The following is a 22,757-nucleotide window of genomic DNA, read 5'->3' on the forward strand; positions in this document are numbered from 1 at the left end:
CAAGGGTAATTCAAGAAGACAACGGTTCAAAAGACGGCAGAAATAGCCTCATAAGACTTGTATATTCAGTTTTATGGGGTCAACCTTCTTGAAAGAAAAGGCATTGTCTTGGGATTGGAATTGGGATTTTTCACTTGTGCTAATGCAGCTGAAAAGAGTATTTCAAAAGCAAGAGCCCAACTGGGCATTGATAAAAGACTTAAAACATGTGCAGAATTAATTTTTAAAAGCACTTTCAGTTTGCGCACTCCCCCCTTCTACGAGACCGCAAAACGGAGCCAGAACCCAACTAGCAGGCTGTAATCTGGCCATATACCACTGTGTTCTAGAAACCCTTCTCTTCTGTGTACAGGTTTCTGAACTCTCAGGGAGAAAAGGGTGCATTTTACATTTTGATAAGATAGCAGTTCCAATGCAGGCCTCCTGAGAAGCCCAAACCCTGTGGGTATTGACAGAGCCAACCCATGGAGAACAGGAGTGTATTCACCATCTGCTACGGAAGACCACCTTTTTTGCAAGTCAAGATATAGATAGTATAGCAGATTAAACATTTTTTAAATGCATTTTATTGTTCACTGTACTACCTTAAAAGGCATACAATGATGGCAAAAGCAGATCAGTAATATCCAACTGTTTCCAAAAGAGCTGTCCACAAATTTGGCCTTTGAATTTACTAGAAATTTCCATGAAGGAAGAGTCAAGGGATACATTTGTTCTTCTATGATTTCTCATATGATTGATTGTGCCTAAATAGTCTCACAAATGATGAAACTCATCTCTGGGGTCAATTTTGGGTGATAAGAAAGGTATTTTCACTGAGCTTCCATGTCATAAATTCTGCAAGTCCAAAGCCTTGACTGATATCTCCATGAAGCCTCATGGGTATGTTTCTCACTGGAAGTCTGAAGACAAGAGCTTCAAGGTCTCCTGGTCTTCTGAACGGTGCCACGGCGACCCCTGTCTGGGAGGAAAGGTGAACCCATCAGGAGATGTAAAAGACACATTTCTGACTTGTTCACCATGACTGGTATCTTCCCATCCTCGTGTTCTCAGCCACCCTGTCCTTGGAACCTGAGACTGTTTCCACCATTCAGTAGACAACCAATTCTTGCTAACACTGGTTGGCCAATAATTAGCCACAAATTGTGTTAGCTGAGACCCTGTGTACCAAGTGTGTTCACCGGGCTTGGAAAATGAGTCTGTGACTGTGAACCAGCATTTCCTCCAGTGACAGACGCGGACTCTAGAGCTTCAGAACATTGGACACACCATGTTCCTCTGTGGCCACGGTCCTTCTACCCTGAGCTGGCTGCCTTCTGTCCCAGCATAACCTCTGCCCATGCAAGAGCCCTCAGCAAGGAGACCAGAATTCTTTCAAAAAACAAATCAGTTCCAGAAAAATCGACAACCCAGCATTCTGGAAAATATGTCTGTTTCCTCTCCTGTGTGCCTTCCAGTGCGACCGTAACATCAAGAACCTAGGTGCCAATATCACAATATTTCCCCCGTATGCTTGCTTTACAGAAGAAACTTGTGTTATTCTTTTTTTTTAACCCAAAAAGATCTCAAAGGATGTGCCTTAGATAGTCGTTTATTTAACTGCTTGGCTATTTCTCCTGCAACTGCTCTTAATATCGGCAAGTGGTCGACTGTCCCCTGCATTCAGAATACTAAGGAACCGAACTTGGAAATTAAAGCAGCGCTCCTACAGTAGCTTTCACAACGCTGGAAGGAACGGGACTAAAGGAAATGAACAGGGGCATCTGTCATGCAACTCATTGAAAACACACAAATGATTCAGCCAAAAACCTGAAAACGAGCAAAACCAAAGTTTCTCAGAAGGGATTCTTTTAATTCCCTCTGAGACACCACATTAAAGTAAAACACGTGGGCAGAACAACCAGAGATACAGATCACCGAAGGTCTGAGTTCAAGCTCTGCCCTCCAGGTGAGGTTTGCGGTCAAGCCCCCTGTTCAAAATGCAGAGTCCCAGGCCCCACGCCAGACCAACCCAGTCGGAATCTGCATTTCCACAGGATCCCAGGCAGCTGGTAGGGGACCCTAAAGGCACATTAGAATGCAGTGCAGGGGCGCCTGGGTGGCTCAGTGGGTTAAGCCGCTGCCTTCAGCTCAGGTCATGATCCCAGGTCCTGGGTTCAAGCCCCACATCGGGCTTTCTGCTCAGCAGGGAGCCTGCTTCCTCCTCTCTCTCTGCCTGCCTCTCTGCCTACTTGTGATTTCTCTCTGTCAAATAAATAAATAAAATCTTTAAAAAAAAAAAAAAAAAAAAGAATGCAGTGCAGGAGACCCTTAAGTCTAGTGAACAAACTGAGGGTGGCTGGAAGGGGGGATGGGGGGGGAGGGGGTAACTGGGGGATGGGCATTAAGGAGGCACGTGATGTAATGAGCACTGGGTGTGATATGAAGCTGATGAATCACTGAACTCTACCTCTGACACTAATAATACACAATATGTTAATTAAATTAAAACAAAAATTTTTAAATAGAAATACAAGGAAGAAGAAAAAGCTTAGAGAGTCCCCCAAGGACACAGTGCACGGTGTGCACTGACCTCCCTCCATTTAAATAGAAGTGTCAGCCCGGGAAGGGGGTGGGGGATCCTGCTGCTGCTGAGTGCAGTGTGGAAACCTGGTTTTCCCTCAAAAAGGGGGTTAAATCGATCCTATTCCCCCAGACTGGGGCTTCTCCATACCTGATATCAGCATGGATTTATTTACGCCCCGAGGCAGGGGAAACCGTGCTCCAATCTGCACGCCCAGGCAGACAGGAGCATGGCAGCCTTCACGTGAAGGGAGCACCACACCCCCGGGCTCCCCAGCCCTTGCTCTGGGGCTCCCTGATCTAGACTTTCAAGGCTCGGCTTGAGAACTACAGCCGGACGCACGGGAAGCGGCTTCAGGGGGTCCAAGGGGAACACACTGTGGTGGCCCCGGCACCTCCCCACCGCAGGACTCTGAACCTGGCCGTGGGATTTAGCCTGTTCCTCGGGAGGGAGACGTTGAGGGATCCAGCCTGTGAAAGCCGGCACGTCCTCTGATCCACGAGTGCCCAGGACATCATCCAGCAACAGCTCTGACACCCGACTCAGAAACAATGATAACTAACAAGGAAGAAGAAATCATTTGCCCACCTGACAGCTTTGTCCCGCGCGAAAATGGATACCATGTGCCTTACCTGTGTTTATTTCATGGAATACAAAGCCTGAGCTTCTGTCGGTAACAAGCTAGTTCCAATTCAACCATCTCTTTATAGTTAATCAGACAAAGAATGCAATGTCAGCCTAGTCCTGGAACATCAGCAAATCTTTGTTCCTAAAAGGCAATGGAGACAATTCAGAGTTGGCTTAAAAAAAAAAAAAAGGGCGCCTGGGTGGCTCAGTGGGTTAAGCCGCTGCCTTTGGCTCAGGTCATGATCTCAGGGTCCTGGGATCGAGTCCCGCATCGGGCTCTCTGCTCGGCAGGGAGCCTGCTTCCCTCTCTCTCTCTCTCTCTCTCTCTCTCTCTGCCTGCCTCTCTGTCTACTTGTGATCTCTCTCTGTCAAATAAATAAATAAAAAATCTTAAAAAAAAAAAAATGGAGGAAATCTAATGTAATCAATCGCCCATTTGGTTCTGTTGTGTAGAAGTTGGCATAATTCAAACACTCAGACATACAGCAGATGATGCCCAGTTCCTGTGTTCTGTGTATTGTCACCTAATGAACCTCTTCTGGTCACACCATCTCTGACACCCACGCAAGCCGTTGTCACTTGCCCCCTCCTTTAAGAAGCTGGAAAGGGAAGGCTTGTTTAACTTCTCCAGTCAGAAGCCAAAATCCACAATCCCTTCCCCATCTGAAACTGAAATTCTGGCTGGCTGGCTTTCTGCAAAAACGGAAGTGTAGAGGTATATATACGAGACTGAGACTGAGGCTCGTGCGGATATGTGCCACGCCTGCGTTTGCCTGGATAAAACCCTGCGGGCTTGAGGAACCTCTCCCTCCTGATAACGTGGTCAGCCAGAGCCTCTGAAAATAAAACAACGTCCCCTTATAGCTTCACCATCGTAGTCGGCCACCATTTGTGTTCATGCATTTCTAAAATACCAGTCAGTAGTGAATGTCTGAAACAGATTCTTTGAAAAAATTAACAATTTTCTGCCATCGAGCTCAGCCTGGAAGGGAGAATAAAGCAAAATGAAACAAAGACGCTGAGAAGAACAAAGACAAGTATACATCATCTAGCCCAGCCCCCGTTGCAAAAATCATGGGGCAATCCAAATTAAATTATAACTAATAGCAGCAGTTTTGTTCAAGTGTCTCAAATTATCACTTTAGATGCTGAAGCTCAAGTGGTTTCCATGGCGATATTTTCTCCAGGAGATGTCAGCTACTATCTAATTTTTTCGTCCCTGATATATGACAACCTGAAGCTTTTAGTGCCTTTCACTTGGGGGGGGTTTATGTTAGATAATCTCGGTTTATTTTTATATGCATTTAAATGTGTGCTTTATTGGCAATTGGTTTCTGAGCCCAAAGTCTACAATTTTACATATTTTGAAAGTTAGTAAATAAGAACTGCAACTATTTATCTTGTGTAGTTAAAAAAAAAATTTGCTTTACTACTCCATCCTCTCCCTGTCTGCTCAATAGGACAAGCAAGAAATGTGAGGCTAGGGACGCCTGGGTGGCTCAGTTGGTTAAGCAGCTGCCTTAGGCTCAGGTCATGATTCCAGCGTCCTGGGATCGAGTCCCACATCGGGCTCCTTGCTTGGCAGGGAGCCTGCTTCTCCCTCTGCCTCTGCCTGCCACTCTGTCTGCCTGTGCTCACTCTCGCTTTTCTCTCTATGACAAATAAATAAATAAAATCTTTAAAAAAAAAAAAAAGAAATGTGAGGCTAAAGAATTCGAATCTCTCTTTAATATTCTCTTCTTACAACGGTCTTTTAAATCATTTATTTGTACTTTAGCACCTGCCTGGAAACTTTCTCTGTTAGTTTTTCACATTCTATATTCTGTCTATATTCAGTCAACAATTATATTCTGAGACTGATGTTTTAAAGTACAATTCACACTAGTCATGATTTCATAGTTTCACAAGTATTTTCACGGTGGTAAAAACCATGTTTTCTGTTCTGGAACCAGGGGAATCTTGGTCTTCTGTTCTCTGACAGTGTTCATTCAGGGGTTATTGCATTGTTCGGCTGATCCTGCCACCATGTGGAACTATCCTTTGTCAGATAAAATGTCTCTCATGTCTTTCGAAGCCAGACAAGTGCAGTCAGAAGCCTTCCTATATCCTTGGCTTCTCCAGGCAGGCGGCCAACCACAGTGAGAACCACTGGGCTAAATTAGTTCATTGCCTTAAAACCATCCTGTCGTGGGGCACCTGGGTGGCTCAGTGGGTTAAGCCTCTGCCTTCGGCTCAGGTCATGATCTCAGAGTCCAGGAATCGAGTCCCGCATCGGGCTCTCTGCTCAGCGGGGACCCTGCTTCCTTCTCTCTCTCTGCCTGCCTCTCTGCCTACTTGTGATCTCCTTCTCTCTGTCCAATTAATAAATAAAATCTTTAAAAAAAAAAAACAAACTATGCCATCGTGTTGGAGGTTCACTAGAGCCAGTGTAGACCATGTACAGTGATGGGGAACCACTTTCCCTAGCCCTGCTCTTACTGTGTTTATTTTCATATTAGAAACAGTTCAGCTTAGTGTTTTGCAAGCAGTTTCCAGAGCCAGTGTCCTGGGTTCAATTCCTGGCTCTACCCTGGCTGGTCATGAGACCTCAGACAAGATTTGAGCCTTTCCAAATGGGCTGAATATGCCAGCCTCTCAAGGTTCAACGTGAAGATGAAATGAGTTCGTACATGAAAAGGACTTACACAGTGCCTGACTTACAGGAAGTGCCATTATTATATTTCCTGAAGAGTTTGCTCCTGAAATTTGAGTTTCATGTGATTTACGTGTCATGCTCCACAATGGAAGGAAAAAGCTTGTGGGTTGATTCTACCCACGACTTGCTCTTCCGGGCCTTAATGTCGAGAGTCATCCAAATGGTGACCAGTTTTATAATCTAGAATTTAGAGCTTTACTGCTTATCACATATAAACAACCTACATGGTGACCTGTGACATCCCTTGCCTCCTGGCAGGTGGGGCTCAGAACTTGCTCCAGCACTCAGGAGCCCCATTCGTCACTGCTGCAAGGGGAGGGCACCCCCCTCACCCTGCACAGCCCCCAGAATAAGAAGTGCTGATTACACTGTCATTTGCTTTCCTGGTAAATCCTGCCAAGAATGCAGCAAAAGGAAGGACAAAATGCCATTGGAACCAGAATAAAATTTTCATGCTTTCTATTCTTTTGGGGGGAGGAAATCACATTTTTTTCACCCAGTTCGAAGATCTGATCACTCTACTGTATGCATGTAATTATGGAGAACATCTCCCCCCTGGCCTGCTCTTAAAAGTTTGTTGTTTCCTTCCTTGTTTTCAACCTGAAGACAGAGGAGAAGGGAAAGCACACCAGTACTGAGCTCTCAGGGCGCTTTGCATGTGGTGAAGACAACGTCCATGTGTCGAGTGTGAATCTGACCCATGTCTGAATATGTTTGGGGCCTATGGCCTGTTTTCTTTCTCTGGGTGAGAAGGGCAGTAGGAGTGCACGTAGGGCTCTGAAGCCTCAGCCGGGCTGTTTAACAAGAGCGTGTGCGGGTCAAGAACCCCTCCACGTGGGTTCCTCCAGCAACCGCTCTGCCAGTCCTCCACTGGGCAGGGAAGGGGACGGGAGCTAACCTCTGGGTGTGCGAAGGGAATATGGACTGTGCATGGTCGGTGTAATGGGGGAGGCCAGATGGACAAGAGGACATGAGCAAGGGAAGGAAGCAGAAACGCACACACTTCTGTGAGATGCTAAGTCAGAGCTGGTGTAGCCCCATGCTTTGGAGGTTAGCATCACGCTCTGCTACGTGGAGATCCAGGGGGAAGTGTACTGAATCTGGTCTTTGCCTATTTGATGCAAGTCTGGTCTTGAGACTATTAATACCTAGAGTCTGATTTGTTTGTTTGTTTGTTCGTTTGTTTGAAGTAGACTCCGTGCCCAGCGTGGGACTCAAATTCATGCACGACCCTGAGATCAAGAGCCCCATGCTCTACCAACAGAACCAGCCAGTCTGTATTGACCTACCCATGACTTTTCCCAAAATATACGTTCCTTGATACTGCTGCACCCCTAAAATTGCTCAGCTCGCCCAGCAAACCAGGGGTGGGATGGAGCAGAATGAAGCCTGTGTCATGGGTGAGCTCTGTGCTCTGTTCTCACTCGTGTCTCTTGGTTTCCGTGTTTCCCGATGTGCATTTCCCGGAGGATGTCGGGACCCTGGGGGAAAGGACAGTACAATGAAGTCATTTCAAATATATCTATCAGAATCGCAATTGCTGGGCTTGCCAGAGTGAAACAGATTTGCCTCAGGGAGTAAGGGCTCACATGCACTAGGACAACCAGATTTAAGTAATAAATAAGGCCATGAAAATAGGGATCCTCATACGAGAATCAGAACCCTGCCCTTGAATTTCATAAGGACTCCCGTTGTACACAGGAACCACTAGCGCCTTTCCGTACTCAGTGTGCTCATTTTCTTTATTGGGAAAGATAAGCATGCTGCCTCGCTTTAAGGGTTGAGTCAGGTTTAGGTAACTGACTTTTAAAATTAGACCTGCACCAGAGACTTAATTATAGGAAGAGGCTACCGAAACATTTGCACACGTACCTCTTAGTGGACTGATTTTAACAAACACCTCGTTAGCTTTTGCTACATGTCAGCACTATGTCATCGGGTCTGCAAACATAATTAAGATCGGCCCCTGCCTTTAAGAGGGTGGCTACCATGTAAGGAGGGATGAGAATTAAGACTGATTGCCCTTGACAAGAGTGCCAGACACGTGGCTGAGGATGGTTTTAGGAGAGAGGTAGGATTTGGTGGACACAGAGAGGAAGGGCAGATAGATGTGAAACGGCTGAGCGTGGATGGATGGATGAGCAAGAATGAGCAAGGACGTGTCCACCGGAGCATCGGCAGTGTCTGGTGGGGCAGTGGTCCTGGCAGGGAGGAAGCAAGAGGGAAATTCAGCTCACAGGAGGCCTCCCTCCCCCTGCCAAGGCGTTCGGATTTAAAACCAAAGGCAATCCTGGCATATTTTTAAATGGTCTCTTGTTGTTCTTTGTGGGTCATCTGAGGTCATACCCCCACCTTCCACTACTGTTTGCGTCCGTAACTTCAAGGGACCCAGAGAGAGGCATGTCCGTATCGCTAGATGTCTGTGTTTTTCTGTGGCTTTGTAGCCAAGGATGCAAAGCCATAAAGTAGGTTTGGAAGCAGAGAGAAAGCATGCTGTCTTCCACCATCCACATTACCCGAAGCAGAAAAGCAAACAGTTTCATAATATCATGAATATCACACAAGAGAATAATAACAAAATTGCCACTGTAATTTTTTGTCTCCATGCTTAATGTATTTTGAAGTTTCATATTATTTCAAAGTGGTGAGGAGATTTCTGTGTTCATCAAAAGGAGATGGGAAATAGGAGTCACTCATTAAATACCAAATGTCCAGTAGATCTCTCCATCTGGGTGTCCCACAGGCCTCTCAAACTCAGTATGTCCAAGACAAACCAGATTTCTCTCCCTCGTCCCCTAAAAAGGCTCCTCCTCCCATGGGTCCTGCCCCAGGTAATCTATCTGAACCCTGGGACTTCCTCACCTGGCTGTCTCTTCCCAGCCCTCCAAAGGCAGGATGGGGAAGAAGGTTGTCTTGGGAATTAATCCTGCCTGATTTTAAATCCCAGCAGGGCCACTTACAAGCTTGATGACTTTCTAGAAGGACATGGACTAAATCGTGTCCAGAGAAGAGTGATTACATTGTCAGAAGGCCTGGAAACTACATCAGGGATGGGCACTGAAAGTGTAAGCTTTCATCCTTGGAAAGAAACTCTCAGTCTCTCCATCTTGGAAGGATGGTTTATGCCAGGGAATTACGTGCATTAATAACCAGATCTTACTGTGGCCCTGTGAGTGTTTGAGTTACAACACAGCAACTACAAAGCAATTTCAGGCAATTTACTAAAAATATATAGGGTCATAACTATAACCACATCCATGCTTCAGATGAGTGTTTTGACTACATAAACCAAACCCTTCAACGGGGCACAGAAAGTTCTCATTAATAACAGTTTTCATCTTTTTTATTGTTCACTGTGTATCCCCAGCACTTAGAATGGTGCCTGACATACGGGAGGCGTTCTGGAAAGATGTGTTGAATGATTGAGTACATTCATTTGTCACATCTAGTAATAATACTTCTCTCAAGAGAAAGCTCAGGTTTATAGAAGAAACCGAGGTTTCTAAAAACATTATTTGTGTTATGTAAGCCATTTTTACTCATACAGGATAAGTTTATGACATCAGGCGATGAGCCTATAAATGCAAGATCATTGCATCGTTGAGCTGACACTTGGGATTTTGAATATCAGTCCATGCCGTCTACCCCAGAAACTCCTGAAGGGCAGGGAGAGTTGCTGGACCCCACTGCGGTCCACGTTGGCTCTGCCCCTTTCCCTTCTCCCTAGATTTAGGGTTGGACCAGTTAAAATAAGCACATAATACCAAAAGTTCTCTCCCATATCCACCAGCTAAGGAGGGAAGGGGATAGGAAAAGTCCCGAGGACTCAGAGATAAGTTCTCTTTCATTTGTATCTTCCTTAGTGTCTGTGTTTTAATCAAATCGACAGGTGTGAGTGGCACTGATGGTCAAGCTGATCTGGAATATGAGGCATCCAGGAAAGGATAATTTTCCTGGTCTTAAAGAAGAATATCGAGTTGAAGAGAGAAAGGGTTAAATAGTCTTTGCTGGTGGAATCTGAAATGTCTCTCTTTGGTCGCCCTATTTGCTAGGGAAAAAGAGAAGAAAGGCTCACCTACTTTTCTTTTTAAGATTTTATTTATTTATTTAACAGACAGAGAGAGCATGAGCAGGGGGGAGAGGCAGAGGGAAAAGCAGCCTCCACTCTGAGCAGGGAGCCCAATGCAGGACTCTGTCCCTGGGATCGTGACCAGAGCCGAAACCAGAGACTTAACTGCCTGAACCACCCAGGCGCCCCTCTACATCCTTTCATCATTATCCTGGGAACCTTTAGAAGTAGAGCTCAAGGATGAGCCTTGGAAAACCTGAGTCCCCCGTGAGATTCTCCTTAAATCATAACATAAGCCTGTTCCCTCGGTGTGTGCACATTGAGTTATCCCAAACAACTAGTTTAATTTTTTTTTTAATCTCTAATTGATGCCGTCCAGTAGCCATGGCTCCTACTCCATGTCCAGTAGACAAAGGTAATGTGCTGGAGGAGAAGCTGCTTCTGTAGGGGTGTTTGCCTGAAACCGTAACTTCTCAAACAGAAGCCCAGTGAATGTAGAACCATCTTTGAAGCTAAATTGGTTTGTTTGGATAATGATGACCCATCGAAAGACTTCAGGATCTGTTTGCCTTGAAATATATCTTAGAGAAGATTGGAATTTAATACCACTGGTTCTTTTTTTCTTTTTTTTTTTTTTAATAATAGGGAAAGAAACAGAAATTTCATTAGGTGGTTTATGTTATTCTCAACTCTTGGGAAATTTTACCCCCGTACAAATTCCTGACACGTACTGTTTTGTTAGGAATGTGTAAAATATTAATTTAAAGAAATGATTCCTTTTTAAGCTAATACTATAGGCTGTAAAAAGCTCTACAAAAATAACCAAGGTCACCAGTTATCAATGGGATAGAAGTGGATAGGAGGCAGATTTCAGCCAAACATAAGAAAAAGTATTCTAGTACCTAAGTCTGCCTATCCTGGAGTGGGAACAGGCTGAGAGAGAGTTCTGATACTCTAACATTCCTCCAAAGGCTTTACAGCACTTCTCTGGGCCTCGTGTCTGGGAGAACCAGGCAAACCCGGGGGCAGAGGAGCTGTGACCTTGTGGAAATGATAACAAGATGGGTCCGTCTAAAACTGACATCTCGTCTGGAAAAACAGGATGCATTGAAGAGTTGTATGAAGAAATGTGCATCAGGGCACCCGACTGGCTCAGTCGGTAGAGCATCCGACTCCTGGTCCAAGGGTTGTGAGTTCAAGCCCCAAGCTGTGCATGGAGTCTACTTTAAAAAAAATAAAAATAAAAAAATAAAAAAAATAAAGCAGAAATACCCATCAAATTTGGGAGGATTGTTGGTATCCTTGACTCTTACATTTGACCGTTTCGTGTCTTCCTCTGCAGCCAGTGCTGATTTTCCATATAATCCAGGCCAAGGTCAAGCTATAAGAAATGGAGTCAACAGAAACTCGGCTATCATTGGAGGTGAGTGATATACAGAACAGGCTTTCATGTGCGCTACTCCCCTGTGGAAAGTAAAAATTTCAATAAAATCATAGTTGTAAAGAAAACAGTCATGTAGATTTTTACTTGATTCATTTTGCTAATTAAATATGACTTAAGATTGTAGAATATGGATGGATGTGTGGACACCTGGCTACCTTTCACTGCTGATCCATAAATAAAGGAGGGGGTACGGAGCTAGCCAACACCTGACCAGGCAGGGAGGACAGCGTGCAGTAGCCTGGACATCCTTATCCCACTTCATTTCCATTCTGATTCCCTCCCCTCCCAGATGGCCCAGGATAGCTTACTACAAAAGTAGGAAGGACTAAGCCGGTCTGCTTTGAGTTGTCTTAATAAAACTCCTCAGAATTGAATAAGCTAGGGTATCTAAAATATTCTAGCCTTCTTTCTCACCGTGGACAACAGCAGAATGATGGAACTCTCCAAACACAGTCCCTCCTATCTGGGTCAGTACGGACATCCCTGTTGCCCGCAGCCTTCTTCTCTGCCTGCACCTTCTGTCTTGGTTCATAAGGATGTTTCCTTCCTGTCTGAGTATTGCTACTGTTGTAAACATGTCAGCAATTTTGAACCCAGCCTTGGCTTAGCCAGTAGGTTTCTTTTCCACATGGAGACAGTAGATGCCTCTAGAACTAGAATACATTCAGAACGCTGCTTAAATCACATTGTCCAAAGTTCTGGTGTAATCTTATCAAGGTCCCTATCCTCACTGATTTTTGCTTTTTTAAGATCAACTGTGTTGAAGTATAAAACAGACTTACTCACATGGAGCAGGTCAGTGACGAGACAAATAGGCACACCCATAACCACCACCACAACCAGGCGACAGAACATTGCCATCCACGGAAAGCGCTTTGTGCCCATCCTTTCCCCCATCCCAGTCCCAACCAAGGCAAGCTCTGATTTGCTTTTTGTCACGTAGATTACTTCTACCTCCTTTAGAACTTCACATAAATGGAATCCTAGAGTATGCCATCTGTGGTGCCTTACTTCTGCTCAACACAGTGTTTCTGAGAACTACCCGCTGTTGCATGGATCGATAGTCTGTTTTAATTGTCAAGTTGTATTCTATTGTATGAGCATACTATCATTTGTTTAATCTGCTTTCCTGTTGCTGTTTGGTTTGTCTCCAGATTGCAGCTATTTTGAATAAAGCTGCTATGAATATGCTTGTTGAAGCCTTCTATGAACATAAGTTTTCATTTCTCTTTGGTAATTCTAGCAGCGCAGCTGCTGTGTGTTCTAGAAAGTGGATATTAAACTTTGTAAGAAATTGCTATCCTGGGGCGCCTGGGTGGCTCAGTGGGTTAAGCCGCTGCCTTCAGCTCAGGTCATGATCTCGGGGTCCTGGGATCGAGCCCCGCATCGGGCTCTCTGCAGAGAGCCTGCTTCCTCCTCTCTCTCTCTCTGCCTGCCTCTCTGCCTGCTTGTGATCTCTCTCTGTCAAATAAATAAAATATTAAAAAAAAAAAAAAAAAAGAAATTGCTATCCAGTTTTCCAAAAATGGTTGAACCACTTTACATTCCCATAATTACTATCTGGGAGGTCAGGTTTGCTCCACAATCTTATCAACCCTTGGTATTTTCAGTCTTCCTAATCTTAGCCACTCTAGTGGATGAGTAGTGGTAACTCATTGAGGTTTTAGTGGCGATTTCTGGTGACTAATCGTTTTGGGCATCTTTTCACATGCTTATTGCCATTTGTAAATCCTTTGTGAAGTGTCTGTTTAAAACTATTTGGTCATCTTTTTTTTTTTAATTTTTTTAAAGATTTTAAGATTTTATTTATTTACTTGACAGAAAGAAACATAGCTGGAGAGGGAACACAAGCAGGGTGTTCGTCATCTTTTAAACTGGATTGTTTTACCTCTTCTTTTGAGTTATAACAGTTTTTTATATTCTAGATAGTTTAAGTCCTTTGTCAGACACCTGTATTGTGAATATTTTCTCCCAGTCTGTGACATGCCTTTTCATTTTCTTAGTGATATTTTTTGAAAAGCAAGAGGTTTAAATTTCGATAAAGTCCAGTTTTTCAAATCTTTTTATACTTTGTGATTTTTTAAAATTCTATCTTTTAAATATACCTGTTCAAGGTTGTGAAGATTTTTTCTCCTGTGTTTCTTTCTAGAACTTTTATAGCTGTGGCTTCTGTTACTAAGTCTGTCATCACTTTGAGTTGTTACATAGTGTGGTATAAAGGTCAAAGCCATTATTTTCCAAATTAATACTAGTTATTCCAAGACCATTTGTTGAAAAGACCATATTTTCCAAATTTAATTTCCTTGGAGCTTTTGCCAAAAATCAATAGGCCATATATGTATATGTCTTTTTTCTGGGTGTTATCTATAAATATATATATATATGTGTGTGTGTGTGTGTGTGTGTGTATATATATATATCTTTACCCAAGACCGTGCTTGCTTTATTGCATAATTCTTTAATCTCCAGTTATATCTTTTTTGTTTTTCAAAATCATGTTGGCTATTCTGGATGCTTTGCATTGCCCTATAAAATTTAGAATCAACTTATAAATTTCTACCAAAAAAAAGCTTGCTGTCATTTTCATTGAGATTGCATTAGATCTATAAATGGACATCTAAACAATATTGGGTACTTAAGTTCTTAAACATGGTCTATCTATCCATTTACTGACATCTTTAATTTCTCCCAGTAAGGTTTTATGGTCTTGAGTACATAGCTTTGAACAACTGTGTTCGGGTTGTTTTGTTACAAACGGTATTATTTTATTACTTTTTAAAATGTTTATTACTTTATTACTCGCAATATTTTCCCAACTACTTTTGGCTAGTATATAAAAACACAATTGATTTTTGTATATTGACTTTATATCTCTCCTATGACCTAGCTAAATTTATTCTTAGTTCTAGAAACTTTTTTTTAACATATCCCTTAGGATTTTCTACATAGATCATCGTATCACCTGAGAATAAAGAAAATGTTTATTTCTTCTCAATCTGCACCTTTTTCTTTCTTTTTTATTCATTTTCTTGCATTGGCTTGGGCTCCCAGTACATTGAGAGAACTACATTCTTCCATTGTTCCATATTTTAGAGAAAATCTGTTTATTCTTTTGGTATCAAGATATTAGCTGTAGGTTTCTCACAGATGCCTTTTATCAGGTTGAGAAAGTTCCTTTCTACTGATAGTTTCTGAGATGCTTTATAATGAATGGAGGTTGAAGCTTGTCTGGTGCTTTTTCTCCTGTATTTTTCTTCAATGTGGTCAATTACATCACTTTATTTCTTTCATGTTATACCAACCTTGCATTCCTAGAATTAACACCGCTTAAACACAGTATATTCTTTTCCACACATTGCTGGACTTGATTGGCTAAAATTTTACCAAAGGGGACTCTTGCTCTGTAGTTTTGTTTTTTGTTTTTTTTGTTTTGGTTGGGTTTTTTGTGATGTGTTTGGTCTTGGTATCAGGATAATGCTGGGCTTTTTTTTTTTCTTTTTTTTTTTTTAAGGTTTTTATTTATTTATTTGACAGGCAGAGATCACAAGTAGGCAGAGAGGCAGGCAGAGAGAGGTGGAAGCAGGCTCCCCGCTGAGCGGAGAGCCCAACGCGGAGCTCGATCCCAGGACCCGAGATCACGACCCAAGCCGAAAGCAGAGGCTTAACCCACTGAGCCACCCAGGTGCCCCTAATGCTGGGCTTTTAAAACGGGTTGAACAGTGGTTCCTCCTGTCTGCTTAATTGTCTATCAGTTAACACAGCTGTGTATTGATCCTGTTTCCTTTCAGTCCTGTCCATTTCTGTTGCTGTTCCTTTTTGGAGTTTTGTGTTCTGTATGGGGGAGGGTAGTGTCTGAGGGAACCCAGGTGCCTGGGGGAGGTGGTGTTGGAGAGATGAATCTGAGGTCTGTTTAATGACCAGTGCTTCTCCTGTCTCCACCAGGGGTCATCGCTGTGGTGATTTTCACCATTCTCTGCACCTTGGTCTTCCTCATTCGCTACATGTTCCGCCACAAGGGCACCTACCACACCAATGAAGCAAAGGGAGCAGAGTCTGCAGAGAGCGCCGACGCCGCCATCATGAACAACGACCCCAATTTCACAGAGACCATTGATGAGAGCAAAAAGGAATGGCTCATCTGAGGGGTGGCTCTTTGGCTATGGGAGAGGGAAGGGCGAGTTATTAGGGAGGAGGGAAAGGGACAAAAGCACCCTACTTCATACTCTTGAGCACATCCTTAAAATATCAGCACAAGTTGGGGGAGGCAAGCAACAGAAAATTCTGGAGACGGATTGCCACACAAAAAAAATACTTTTTAATATTTCTTTATAGCTGAGATTCCCCTTCTGTATCAACTCAAAATAATACAAAAAATGCTTTTAGAGTTTAAGAAATGGTTGAAATTTGTAGGTAATACCGTCTTATTTTGTGTGTGTTTAGAGGTGTTCTAAAAAACCCATGGTAACAGGGCAAGTTTTCTACATTTTTAACAGCCCTTAGAATGTGGATATTTTTTCTTGAGAAAAGCTGATGCTCATGGCCTCCAGCATTCTCTTCCTTTTGCATATAGTCGATTTTTAATGGGCTATCGTAGTAACTAGTTCGTGTTCATACAGTATTTCTTTTCGTGTCCTGTAAATTGGAAAAGGAAAGAAAGGGGCAAAGAGAACATATTATCTACCAGGTTTCAAAGAGTCCTCAATCTATGCCAATTCTCTGAGAGCTCCCACCTGAAACAGGAAGGAAAGAAGGAAGAGAGCATGGTCCCTGCTGTGTAACACCAGAACCAACACAACAGAGAGAAGCATTAAGGACCAGGGAAGTAGTCTTCTGTTGGGATTGTTGGTGTATCTTTCATCAAATTCTACAAGCCAGTACTGTTCTTGTGTGTAGTCCTAGACCTATTCACTGTCTGTGACTGTCAGCTATAATCCAGTGGTGATCAGCTGTTACAAAAGATTTCTCCTCTGCTTTACCTGCAACATGTTAGGTTATGTTGTATGTTTGGGGGGGGCACCTCAATGGGGAATTAGAGCCAGATGTTAATGATTTGCTCGCTCTGTTTCTTTTTTAGTTGTAGCAAGAGTATGGACACTTTCTAGCAAATGCATAAATTAGGTTGCTCTTCTTAATTTGCTTTAAATCTCTAGTTTTGAAGCCCCTGTGACAAAATCCTAGCAGACCAGGTCCTCTGAATGGACATACCACAATAAAGCCAAGTTATGCTTGCTATCATTATTGCTTTACTCATATGAAATCACTGGAATCATATGGAAAACGCTGCCATATTTTACACCATCTACTCCATGTACTCTTGTTCCATCCTAAATAGACACACTGCCATGTTCGGAGATGTCTTTGACAGATACATTTGAGCCAGGTTCATCACAAACCTGGTAACTGATGGTTGCCTCTCAGAGAATGGACACATGTAGATAGCTACACATCAGTCTAATCAGGAATCCTGACCAACTTTTTCCAACAAATAACTCCTGGATTTTATTTAAAAATGACTGACTTTTTTTGTAAACAAATGGGACAAAGCTCCTATTGGAACATCCAAAAAAAAAATAATTTCATTTATTTATTTGTAAAAACCACACAAAAGTTATTTCTAGGATGACTACCATTTATGATCATTTTAGTTCAGGCTCTTAATAAGTACTTTTAAAATTTTTTTTCAGACTCCAACATTCTGAGGAATAAAAAGGATCCCTTTTTTCCTTTTCCTGGAAGGGGGTAAGATGAGATTAAAAAGGTATTGTTGCTATTTTTCTGATAGTGTGCCTCAGTGAGATGGAAATTCTGGTTGTTAGGTTATATATACATGTTTTTCAAAATTCTCAGTATGCCTAACTTATTGGAGGATCTCAGCTTCTTGGGTGATGAAAAATATTATCTAGAGTTGCCAATGGCATATTGTACTGGCACATTACACATTCCAAAGGAAACACCGAATAGGTTAATTCCCATTAGAGTCAAGGTAACAGAACCAAAGGGAACCCCTTTTCAGTTGCTGACCTCAGCCACAATCACAAACACCCTTAACTTAAAAAGGTCTCAATCATTATTCCATAAACATATTGTCAAATGAAAAGTACGTGGTATGACTAAGCAGCTGAACCAGCTTTTACGAATACAGCTTTTACGAATGATGTATTCAAAACAAAGGCTATTTATTTAACCAAGATGACTACCATGAAGGGTTCTTTCATGTATTGTTAAATTTCAGAAGCAAATTTTAAACATTATGTTTAGTAGAAATGTTTCTGATTTTTCAAACCTATTTCATAGGTATTACTTTTACACTTAACCCATAATGCCAGATGGAAATTGATTACTTCGTGCATTTCCCATGATAGCTTTCATCTTTATGCATTGTCTCTGCACTTTTCCTTTCTTCCCAAAGTGATTAAGGGGTCAAAACAATCAAAAACAGCCCCTGATGCTAAAATGTTCTCACCCTCTCTCTTCCCTCTCTTCTTCCCATTTTCCTGCCATGAAAGATGAACACTTCTCTCACCAAGTTTGCAAACCCAGGGCACTGGAATGACTTAGAGGGATCAGTGGGTCTCCCATGTCACCATCATTAAGACATACATGTGACACAGTTTTTCCATTTTGGGGGGTGGGTACAGTCTGGCTAGGAGACAAGACACTGAAAGGTGGATAAGGTATTAAGTAACTAAGTTAAGTGCCAAGTGAGTGCTGGAAATCTTCGTCTTCTCTTTGGAATGTGGTCCTCACCAAAAGTCCTCAGGGTCTTTGTAAAGGCCACATCCAGTACATTCTAAATGGTAAATAATTCATGTGAAGATAAGGAAGCCTCTCTTTTTTCCAGCTCCCTCCCTTGAAAGCTCAGCATAGTGCCCCCTGGACAGCCCCGACATTGTGACCCATGCTCAGTGCCTAGTCCTGCTTTGTCAGTCACATTCCACACAGTGTGGACCTCTTTTATCCCAGGACTTGATCAAGCGAGTCCAAAGAGGCTGGCGGTAGCCCCTTTAAATAATAAGAACAGATTAAACAAACCCCCAGAAAGAAAAATGTTTAGAGACAAGAGGCTGCCATAAACTTTTGGGAAAAGCTGATGGTCGAGTGAGGGCGATCAGTGCAGGGAACACCGTCTGGGCATAGAGCAAGCATCTGCGTTTTGAGAAGAGAGGAGCAGGACTTTGAAAGCAACATCCGTGCCATTCTCAGCTCTCAAAATAACATATTCCCTAGACCCCAAGGAGACTAGCTCAGAAGGTGAGAAGTTGTGTTGTCAAGTTCTCTGAATCTTAATCCAGAAGCCTGTTTCCCCTTCTGACTTTCAACCAACTGCTCGAAAAAAGAAAAAAGGACAGAGAGAGAAAGAGGAAGACTGTTCTGTGCAAGTTTTTATTAAGAAGCTAGAAACAAGGGTTTGGAGTGCCTTTTGTTGGACAATTTCCTATTGCCCTCCATTTGCTACACAAGCATCCTTTACTAACAGGAGCAGGGATTCAGAGGCGCAGAAGAAGAATTGGCATGAAGAAAAGAAGAGATCTTAGGCCATTCCTAAATGTCTGTGGAGTAGCCCCCAGACGCCAGCAGAAAGCTGGGCACCAAGACCAACCATAGGAAGCACTTACGGAAGGAGTAGCTACCAGTTATGAAAACACGATGTCAGTGTTTGTCCAGAAGAAACGTCTATTTCCTTCTATAACAGGATCTATTTTTTTCAATCTTCCCACTCGCTCTTTTTCTCCCTTTCCTTTCTTGTATGGTGTAAACATTTGTTTGTGCCTCCAAACAATAAGCACCTAATTTAAACCTTTTAATACTATTTCCTTTTCACCATCCCGTCAAGCAGTTTTCAAAAAGAGAGGAAGGAGTTATTAAATTGAATTCCAGTTAGCCAGCCAAAATGGGTCCTAGGTTACTAGTGGCAGTAGAACCAACTGATCCTGAAACAGAGGAGAAACACAACGTGTCTAGCCGACTTGGGCTAAAACCAATGGGCGCCATGTTTAATGTGATGTCTTGGTGAGGATGGACCCTGAGAATCAGCCAATAGAGTCCTAACCCTTTCTCTCTCCCCGACTTGCTATCTGACCTGGGTCAAGCCTCTGAACCTCGGTCCCTCTTTGCCCTGTATTAGGGATACAGTTATGCCTACTTAAAAAGACCAATTGTGAGGTGCCATGGCTTCTTGAGGGCAGCATACTTTGACATCCACATATAAAGACCCAAGTCAATGGAGCCTACTGGAAGATTTACTTTCTGGCCTGTGGTTCTTAGTCCCGCCAAAGAAACAATGTGGCCACATCCGGAAGTGTACAGATTTAAGAGACAATTGCTGTACAACCGTCCAATTATTCATCAAGGAGATTCATCAAGGAGACTGCCCGAGAGCTAACTTGTCAACCCTGGGAGATGCGACGGGCAAAGGCCAGAGAAATCAGAACTTCATGTGCACAAAACCCAGAGTTCCCACGCAGACGTGACTGACAGCTTACACACACACCTCCTCCCGGTGCCCCTGGGCTGGCTCACACATAAGACAACATGAGAAACAAATGGGATTTTTTCACGTAGCCTAGTGCCACCTTGCTTACACCACACATACCCTGCATGATAATATTGGTGACTCTAGAATAGATTTCTTTCACAGCAGTATTTTCTGGATACCAATGGTATGTCACACTCATAGTCAATGAAATAGGGAAACCGTATCAAAAAGTTGATTGTCTCCCGTGGAGCAAAGACCGGCAGAAGGGTGGTAGAGATACGTGAGCACACAGGAATTCATATCCAACACGCATTTACAAGTTCACTTTCCAGATGAGAACGTGCTTTAAAGAGCAGGTCTACACAGATGGGCCAGCAACATTTCCAAGGCTCGGTTTATTGGAAACAGCAACTGCTGGGTTCTGTTATGGCTAGGAAGACATCCCCTCATGTGGGCCAAAAAACCATTCAGATGTTACTGATTCTGAGTTCGGTTGGGTTTTTATGTTTTTTTCAGCGAGCATAGTGACTGCGGAGGTCAGGGTTATGGAAAGCTGGGCTAAGTATTCTTTCTATAAAGTCGATTAGGATTCCACCCTGTGAAATGACCCAAAAGTTCACTCTCTAAAAGCAACAGCATGTAACATAGAATGAAAGAAGGAAACTATGTATGTATGCCTAATATTCTTTGTGAATGTCTTTCATTTAACTGAAATTATATTAGAAACCAGATTGATAAATAAAAAATCCGAAATAGTTTTAATTATCCTAAAAAGTGATCCTTTGTGCTTTGTTCCACATGATTCTCTTAGAAGCAAAGAGAGTTCCAACCGTCAGCAAAGAAAGTTCCAAGCACTGAAATACACATCTGTTGGGAAGATAATCTTTCTCAAAATGGCAGAGACGCAGGCACTCCTCACAGATGGGTCTTCAATGGACGTTTTCATTGTTAACCTCTGGCCAACCCCCACCCCCCAGCCTTCCTGGTTTTCTTAAGGTAGCATAATGGATATTGGCTTCGTGTTTGGGGTTAACTTACACACAGCTTGATAAAATGTGGTTAGAGTTAAGTGATGTCCCGAATACATTCTGAGCCTTGTCTGGAATGAGACAGTAACACTGGATAATGGACCAGTGGATTCAGGCCAGTCAACTAGACAACACAGATTTACAGCATGTCCAAAGGCTCACGTCTTTCTAAATGCACTCCACGTGCATTAAGAGCTGTGGTCCTAAGTTATTATTCCCACGTGCTGGTCTTCAGTTAACATCAGGAAGCCATTTCCTTTTAATCAATGCTCGGTAAAGCATTTAAACTTACACCAAATAAGTGTGAAGCCCAGTTAAAAGCCCAACCTCTCTGTTCTTTAGCAATTCCCAAGGCCAGTCTACAGAAACAACACTCCAGTCTTCCAGAAAGTTATGCCATGAGGTTCTTGGTGATGATCCAGCTTTACGATTGTGACCCAACAGGCAGAGGGAAATGTCCTCAATTCCCCTTAAGCAAAGAGAGCCAGCACTTACAAAAGTTAACAACAGATTTTGAAAGAATGAGCAGGCATTTTAGACCTTGACATCTCCACCAAGAAGGTGTGAAGCACAGAACCCTCACCTCCATTCCTGGTACCACCTACCATAAACCACGTGGACATGGAGATCGGTGATTTCCGCGAGCACAGTGACTTCACTGGGCTCGAGACAGGATCTGCTTAATGAATGGGAGATAGAGAAGGAGAGAAGGCCAAAGGGAGAATTGCAGGAGGAGATTGTACTCTTTGTCAATGATGACATGGCATGATGGGCTTACCAGAACATAGAGAAGAGGAATAATTGCGTTATCTTTTGAGAAAGAGTTTGTATGGATTTATGCAGAAAGCTAACTCTTGACAGCAAGTGGTGTGAGTAACCATTAGCTCATGCTCACTTGTCCTTGGTCACTCTCCAAACCATGAATTCACTGAAGCCTGAGCTAAATAATCCTTATGCCTGACAGTCACTGTCTAGCAGCAACCCATCCCCACGTCCACAAACACATCCAGCATGCCTACAAAGGACCAGGAAGAGAACACAATCTTTCTTTTCAGATCACATTTCCATGGTCTTTCCATTCATCTTAGTTCATCTGCTGGGCATATGGTAAGTAAAATCTCTTGGGACAGGGTAAGGAAATGAACACAGATATCAAGTCTTCACCAAAGGAATGAAAACATTTCTTTTGAGTCCCCTGACCTAAAGCATGAGAAAGTTAGTCATTTCTTCCAAAAAAAAAACAGAAATTCACAATTCTGAAATTTCAACTACGATATGACAGACGTGAAAAGGGGCCAAGAGGACAAAAATACTGAAGTTACTCTGTGTCACAAACAGAAATTTGGAAGATAAAATTCTTAAGTCTAGGAAGATGAGAGCTGACATGGGACACAAGGACAGGCTTCTGAGACATGAATGACACAGAGGGTAAATGTGAGATTATTCCCTGAGAGCCAGGATCTCAGGACGAGGAACAAACTCCAAAGCTGGGAAGAAGTCACACTTAGGACAAGTCAGGGAAAGAACACTTTCTAGTGATAGTAAGAATGATTACAGGTGAAAAACCAACGCAACAACATATGATTAGCTTCCAAAACTGAGATTATTTCAATAATGAACTCACTACATGGATTTTAAAGGTAAATCAAATTCTGGAATCAATTCATCTAAATGCTTATGGAGTACCTCCTAGGCACTTGGCAGTATTCCAGATATGAAGGATTCACTGGAGAACAAGACAGACACATCCCTGTTCTCGGGAACTTAGGTTCTAATGGGAAGAGAGAGATAAGCCAATAAATAATATGGAACAAATGAGAACTGCAAGGGGGGGGATTCGTTTTAGTTCATTTTA

The 22,757-nt window shown here is 42.8% G+C and overlaps 1 protein-coding gene across 3 annotated transcripts in view; it reads left to right on the top strand.

Annotated features, from left to right (window-relative positions):
• CNTNAP2 (contactin associated protein 2) overlaps positions 1 to 16,630 on the top strand; it is a 1,959,883-nt gene extending 1,943,253 nt beyond the window's left edge. For all 3 annotated transcript variants that reach the window (XM_047694949.1, XM_047694948.1, XM_047694950.1), the window contains 2 exons: positions 11,297 to 11,377; positions 15,341 to 16,630. In XM_047694949.1, coding sequence (XP_047550905.1) covers positions 11,297 to 11,377; positions 15,341 to 15,540 — 281 coding nt within the window. In that variant the 3' untranslated portion in view covers positions 15,541 to 16,630. The remainder of the gene's footprint in view (positions 1 to 11,296; positions 11,378 to 15,340) is intronic.
• Positions 16,631 to 22,757: the final 6,127 nt, after the last annotated feature.

Source organism: Lutra lutra, chromosome 11 (assembly GCF_902655055.1).
Source record: "Lutra lutra chromosome 11, mLutLut1.2, whole genome shotgun sequence".
NCBI lineage: Eukaryota > Metazoa > Chordata > Mammalia > Carnivora > Mustelidae > Lutra > Lutra lutra.